This window comes from Protomyctophum parallelum (assembly GCF_964188405.1).
Source record: "Protomyctophum parallelum genome assembly, chromosome: 1".
NCBI classification, from domain to species: domain Eukaryota; kingdom Metazoa; phylum Chordata; class Actinopteri; order Myctophiformes; family Myctophidae; genus Protomyctophum; species Protomyctophum parallelum.
In genome coordinates, this window is record NC_139697.1 from 5,242,303 (window position 1) to 5,249,923 (window position 7,621).

The window sequence follows — 7,621 nt, forward strand, 5'->3', positions numbered from 1 at the left end:
ATTATTTACTACAGTCCTAATAAACCCCAAGAAAATACATCTGGCCACAAAAGATTACAGGATCTATTGAATGTGTCAAACTGACATATTGAGCCTATACACACAGTATAAGCCTTCCTCCAGTAGGCTACCTTCACATTCAGTAGATCCTGTGATCTTCTGTAACCAGATGTAATTTCCTGGGGTTTATTAGGACTATAGTAAATAATACAAAAATAAATCACCATAAAATTTGGTAAGAAAATACATATTTAGCCCCATGCTCGAATGCCCCCGCCCCCCTGTCAAAAAGAGCTAAAATCCCTAAAACGAAAGAATGCAGCAAATGAAAATAAAATTACACTCACCTTTTACTTTCTCTAATAACAACCTAAAACATGAACCGTGGTTGAAAAAAACTAAAGTTGTCCTTTAAGGACTGACCTACAGGAAATGTTGGCCCTTCACTTTCACTGTTTTCCATGGTGCATGTTTGTCAACAACCTGGGTAAATTCTGAACAGAAAAAAATAACAGGCATCTTGAACATTAGGTATGAGTTGATATCTATCCCAATGAATCGCCAACTGCCCTAGCTAGCTCTTCCTCTCCTGAAGCCTTGATGAGCCTGAGTGTCATCACCTGTGAGGACCAGATGAACTAGGGAGCTCCAGACAGTATAAAAAACTGGTACATCTTTTCAGCTACGGATCTGTGGCCATATTGGGTAGGGCCTACTATACTTCTTTTTGCGGATGATTCAGCACTGGTAGTCTCTCATAAGGAGAAAACAGAGGTCTAAAGGCTACTTAGTGCTGAACTCCTTAAAGTCAGTGTCTGGCTATCAGACAACAAACTGTCTCTCCATCTTGGTAAAACTGAGTCCATTCTCTTTGGGTCAAATTACAAACTGAAGAAGTCTCCTGGGTTTAAAATAGTGGTGGGGGACTTTGAAGTGATAGGAATCCATTACTTACCTGGGGTGCATTTTGGACAACAAGCTTTCAGGAGAGAATATGGCACAAAAAGTAGTTTCAAAGGTAAGCCAAAGAACAATTTTTTTAGCTAGAATATCTAGCCTTTTAGATACAAACACCCTACAGATCCTGGATGGGGCTCTTATACAATGTCACTTTGACTATGCCTGTACATCTTGGTATACTGGCATTTCTATGACCCTCAAGAAGAAACTCCAGACCTCCCAAAATAAATTGGTTAGAGTGATCCTGAAGTTGCATCCTAGAACTCACCTTCTCCCTGCCCACTTCAACCGGTCTGGGATGGCTTAAAGTGGAGGAGAGAGTAACCCAATTTAAAATGTGTCTAGTTCACAGGATTATAAATAATGTAGCACCCAAATATTTCAGTGACTATTTTTCAAGGGTTAGTGATACTCACAGGCACTACACCAGAGGGAGCCCTACTGATTTTAAACCCTGCCTTTTTCACAACAATAATAGGGAAAAACATCCTTCATGTACTCGGCAGCAGTTCAGTGGAATGGCTTGCCTTCCAGCCTCAAGGTGATCAGTTCTCTTGAAAACTTTAAATCCACATTAAAAAGATGGTTGGCCGATAACATGTCCTAATTTTTATTTTAGTATACTGACTTTTATAGTGTAGAATAGATAAATGGCACAAATGAAAAAAAAAAAAAACATAAGGGAAAAAAAGAAAAGAAATCCAGTTTTATTGGTCAGTTTTTATGAATTTTGTCCTGTTTTTGTTTTCTGTTTGTTTTTTGCCTCCTGTTTGTGTCTGTATTGTACTGTTATTGTCTGTTGCTGCCCTTCCCCTTTCCCCAAGAGGACCACAATGGAAACAAGCATAACGGCTTTCTTGTGACTCTATCCTTTTGAGAATGTATTTCTCAATAAAGTATTCAATCAATCAATCAATCAATCAAAAAAAATGTTGTCTCACTTTTCTAGTGTCCATGTTTGATGTGTATTAGGCTAATAAGCTTAACCTGTACATTAAAGCATGTATCTGGAAAACATTTTGGGTTAGAAATAAGCACATACATATTGTGCCACGCCGCCCACCTGCTGCCTGCCCAGGGTGGGTGGACACACCTGGACACAATAATCTGCAATCAAGCCAGCCCTATTTAAGCCCCAGTTTGACTCCAGCTCAGAGTTGTTTCTCCACTCAGACAAAATAAATTGCAGACTGTTTTTTATCACCGATGAGAACTAAATAAAAACTAAGCTATGATGACTAAGACTAAAAATATATTGACAATTGCATAAACAAATAAAATCTGGACTAAAATGGGAGAGACTAGTCTCACTCTCGCGTGGGACAACTATTCCACAATCTCTGAGAACTATGGGTAAGGAATTGCTGTAATTTCCGTTCACGTAAATATCTTTGGAAATATCTTTACATTTTATTCTTTCATTTCCATTTCTGCTAAGCCACAAGCTATATATTCTTAGATGATTTCTATTGATCTTAGGATAAATGTGTGCAGCTGTAAAGACAAAACGGAAGTGAGGAGGAGTCCGCTTTATCGCTTACTCATGATAATAATAATAATAATAATAATAATAATAATAAAACTTTATTTGTATAGCACCTTCCATGACATGAAATGCAGCTCAAAGTGCTTTACAGAGCAATGGAGAAAAGGAAAAAAAGCAAGGCAACGACATTAAAAAACAAGCAGTAATGCAATACAGTGAGGACATGAATAACAAAAAAAAAAAAAGATCAATTAAAAGCAATGCTGTGCTTTAAAAATGTCTAAAAGGCTCAACTTATGTAATTTAGATGTAGACAATATAGCACTTTAGTGTATACTCAGTTTCATTGTACAGATATTCTGTACAATGCTTATACTTCTGCTAAATTGTCTAATTGTAAGGAACGTTCACACACAAGGTCATGTGGCCAGTTCTATGGTGCTCTAGTATCTATGACGTATGTATTTTTGATGTAGGCCTATGACTCTATTAGGCCGTGGTTGCAGCCTGATCCAACCATCGTTGACTGGAACAACTTACCAACCAATATTCAAACCATTTCATCTTTCAACATGTTCAAAAGTGCGCTGTCTTCTTTTTTTGTTATCAAATGTTTTTTATTTTAAGACAAAAATCACAAGACACGTTAACAACATGAAAGACTTAAAGCAAACAAAACACACATAAAACAACACACAACAGCAAAAGCAAAGAACACAAAAACAAAAACAAACAATCCCACCCACCCCTCCCCCCCGAGACCAAAGATGCCACAAAATGTCATCACTTCAACCACTGTGCAATGAAAACAAAAAACAAATAATGATAATAACAATAATGATCAAACCATGCCCCCAACCAAATCTGCAATACCAGTCCAAATCTCAACGTTTTCCTCTTTTGCACCATGCAATCTTGCTGTAGACATCTCTAGATAAATGATATCCAGAAAGGTCAAAGCCCATTGGCGAAATGACAATGTATGAGGCGGTTTCCAGTGCGAAGCAACCATCTTCTTTGCGGCCGTTACGCCAGCAAAGAAGACACGAATACGGGTGTTATTTAATGGCAACTGGGATACATCATTTAATAAGAATAGAGATGGGGAGGGTGTGATGTTAACTTGTAGAATAGTCGAAAGGTTAGTAGCAACCAAATTCCAAAATGTGAGGACACTCGGACACTCCCACACCATATGAAAGAATGTACCTATGGTGTTTGAAGTGCAGAAAGTGCAGTTGTGATTATTTAAAATCCGCATAGCACACAATCTACGGGGGGTTAAGTACGTCCTATGAACAAAATTTAGATGAATTTGTTGATGATCAGGATTCCTAGAAGACAAGATAACATTAGACCACACTGTATCCCAGCTCCAATCTGGATCTAGATTTGGTATGTCATTCCTCCATACAGTAAGTGCGCTGTCTTCTTACCTTACCTCCTGCACATGCCCATGAGGCCATGAGGCCATGATGACTATTGCTCAACTTATTTATTCAATGTATTTATACACTATTATATTACATACCTGACTTAGCGTATTTATAGTTACTCGCAATGAATATATAAACAGTGTATATGTGTTTCACGTGGATACGTATGCTCTGGATATGTACATATGTGTTTAATCAACTGTACTCTAATGCTGACCAACGGAAGTGACAGTCATATCTGACAGAACAAATGATCCATCTCTTTGCTATTATACTTATTACTTATTGTAATACCCTGTTTTTTGTGTTTTGTATTTTGTGTTTGTTTGTTTTGTTTTGTGTTTTAGTTGTTTTAGTTTTTATTTTTATTTTTTTCTCTTTTCTCCCTTTTGTGTATTGTATTGTATTGATTGTAGTTAGGACCCTCTCGAAAACGAGATACTGTATCTCAATGGGGTATTCCTAAATAAATAAATTTCAAACAACAAACATATAGCACAGCTTGGCTCTGAAAGAGGCTAGCTGATGGCATTCATGCCCAAATTTGGGCAATCAGAGCATATATAGAACCACTTCTAAAAATCACACTTGTGTGATTTATTATATATATTATATATTGTATTTATATCGACCACACATTGTTTAGTGCCCTAAACAAACATTAAAGTCCATAGACTTGGCTGCCATAAAGTCGTAATCTTCAAAAGCGATCATATTGGAGGGACTAGCACCCCTCAAAAAAAACAAATTCATATTTCATAGGGCGCAACAAAGTGAACTGGAGGTATTTAGGTTATTTGCATTTATTAGACATTGGATGGATGTGCCTGTGTCCATATATGGGTGTGTGTGTGTGTGTGTGTGTGTGTGTGTGTGTTAATGCAAAAGGACAAGGAGATGTTTGGTGGGTACATTTCCCATTCTGGCTTGTGATTGGCTCTTCACAGCGCAAGTCCACTATATAAAGATACTATCCTCTCAAATCTGACCACACTTCTAGGTTGACTTTTAATTTGGCACTTGAGCAAATCTTTCCCTGTGAGCTAGAAGGGTTAGATTGCCAGCTCTGATCTTTTAGCTGGCTTTTTTGATTCATTTAATCAAACTAGTGCTCGAAGAAAGAACCGAAGCGGAACCAAAACATGTCTGTGTTTTCGGTGAACGTGAAATGGGGGCGGGATAAGTTTGACGCGGTGGAGCTGAACGTGGAGGAGCCGCCCATGGTGTTCAAGGCCCAGCTGTTTGCCCTGACGGGTGTCCAGCCCGAGAGACAGAGGGTCATGGTGAAGGGAGGCACGCTCAGGGATGACCAGTGGGGCGACATCAAGCTGAAGAACGGGATGACCCTGCTGATGGTGGGCTCTGCCGACAGCCTGCCCGAGGAGCCTGCCGTCCAGCCGACATTCCTGGAGGACATGAGCGAGGAGCAGCTGGCCTCTGCGCTGGAGATGCCCTGCGGGCTGGCCAACCTGGGCAACACCTGCTACCTGAACGCCACGGTGCAGTGCCTGCACTCCGTGCCCGAGCTCAAGGCCGCCCTCAGGAGATACTCAGCCCGGGGAGCCAACGAGCCCACCCAGTACCTCACGGCGGCCCTCCGCGACCTGTACGACACCATGGATAGGTCGTCGTCCAGCCTGCCGTCCGTCGTTTTCCTCAAGTTATTCCATGCGGCCTTCCCCCAGTTCGCCGAGAAGGACGACCGGGGCCAGTACATGCAGCAGGACGCCAACGAGTGCTGGCTGCAGATGATGGGCGTCCTCCAGCAGAAGCTGGACCCGGCAGAGCCGACGGAGATCGTCCCCGTCGAGAGCGGAACTTCCCCTCCCGCTGGCACCGCTGCCACCGCAAAGAAGTTCATCGACCAGTACTTTGGCGTGGAGTTTGAGACCACCATGATGTGCGCTGAGTCCGACGAAGAGGAGCAAAAGAAGGGCAAGGAGACCCAGCTCCAGCTGAGCTGCTTCATCAACCAGGAGGTGAAGTACCTCGCCACGGGATTGAGGCTCCGACTGCAGGAGGAGATCACCAAGCTGTCCCCATCTCTGGAGAGAAACGCTGTGTACACAAAGTCGTCCAAGATCAGCCGTCTGCCCGCTTACCTGACGGTGCAGATGGTGCGTTTCTTCTACAAAGAGAAGGAGTCAGTCAACGCCAAAGTCCTCAAGGATGTCAAGTTCCCCCTCATGCTGGACGTGTATGAGCTGTGCGCCGCCGGGCTCCAGGAGAGGATGATGTCCGTCAGGACGAGATTCCAGGAGGCAGAGGACAGGAAGCTGGAGAGGCAGCAGCAGCAAAAGTCGAAGAAACCAGAAGACACCCCGCCACTGGAAACCAAATACCAGCCTTTCTCTTTCGCTGACGACCTCGGCTCCAACAACAGCGGCTACTATGACCTCCAGGCGGTGCTGACGCACAAGGGTCGCTCCAGCGCGTCAGGCCACTACGTCGGGTGGGTGAAGAGGAATGAAAAGGAGTGGTACATGTTTGATGATGACGAGGTGACCATGGTGTCCCCGGAGGACATCCTGCGGCTGTCCGGTGGGGGAGACTGGCACATAGCCTACCTCCTGCTCTACGGACCCCGGCCACTGGAGGCGGAACAGTGCAATGCAGAGGTGGAGCTTTAAGTAGCTACGGTTCTGGAACTGAGAGTTAGAAATGTATTCTGTGGATTAGGGTCCCAGTAGCCTGAGCTAACGTGTTAGGTTTCCGGTCTAGAGGGGCGGGTCGCGGCTCAGATTTGCGCACGCCCTGATTGGATCTCATCGATCTGCCCGTCACCCCCGGCCCCTCCTCTCCCCCCCTAGTGCAGCGCTACGTCACATCATTTGGAGCGACGCCCACCCGGAAGGGTTGACTCCCACTTTTAGACCAGAGCTGAGAGCGGCCAATGCGTTGCACCAACAAAAATGAAAGCCTGGTACCGAGGCTAGGGTCCCAGGGATAGAAATGTTATGAAATGAGGGTCCATGGTAAAATTAATATCAAATGGAGGGTCCTTGGAATTTAAATTGAAACTGTTTGAGACTCTTTTTTTTTTTAATACATATTTTTTCCTTGTGATGTTTATAGCCACAACAACTCACGTGTGTTTAGCAGCACGGTTACTGTGTCTATTAGTCCATTTCAGCACGGTTACTGTGTCTATTAGTCCATTTCAGCACGGTTACTGTGTCTATTAGTCCATTTCAGCACGGTTATGTGTCCATTAGGCCCGATTTAGACTGCAGTCGCTTTCAGTCAAATCCGAAACTGAGTTTTCTCAAATATTTTGGTCCAACACTGCTGTTTGCAAGTCACCCAATCCGATCTGTGTGTTCAGACTTCTTTTAACAACTCTACCCAAAGCTGCCCTGCGTCGACATATCTGCTTTAACAACAATCTGACATTGCAGATGGGACGTGAAGATACAGCCATTCTCTACCATTTCGTGAGAAATTCCTCATATACAGCCTTAATTGTTTCTGTACATTCCGAGAAGTTTAGTTTGTATGAAGGCATCCCCCAAAGTGCAAGGAGCACCAAAGTCTGACGTAGTTTCACATACTACCCGGTTTGCATTTAACCCTCCACCCCCCTCCTGAATTCCAATATACATTGGGTTCTAAAAAATAAACAAATGATCCCGGTGGTTTGACTCGTATGGATATGAAGAATCAACTGGTCAAAATACAAATGTTACTGCCGCCGAATTTGTAACATTTTCACTTGACTGTATGAAATATGACTGACTGT

The 7,621-nt window shown here is 43.0% G+C and overlaps 1 protein-coding gene across 1 annotated transcript; it reads left to right on the forward strand.

The window, feature by feature from the left end:
• Positions 1 to 5,024: 5,024 nt before the first annotated feature.
• LOC310874515 (ubiquitin carboxyl-terminal hydrolase 14-like) lies at positions 5,025 to 6,512 on the forward strand (the record flags this gene model as incomplete). Its single annotated transcript, XM_083787349.1, has 1 exon — positions 5,025 to 6,512. The coding sequence occupies one exon, from the start codon at positions 5,025 to 5,027 to the stop codon at positions 6,510 to 6,512; it is 1,488 nt and encodes a 495-aa protein (XP_083643475.1).
• Positions 6,513 to 7,621: the final 1,109 nt, after the last annotated feature.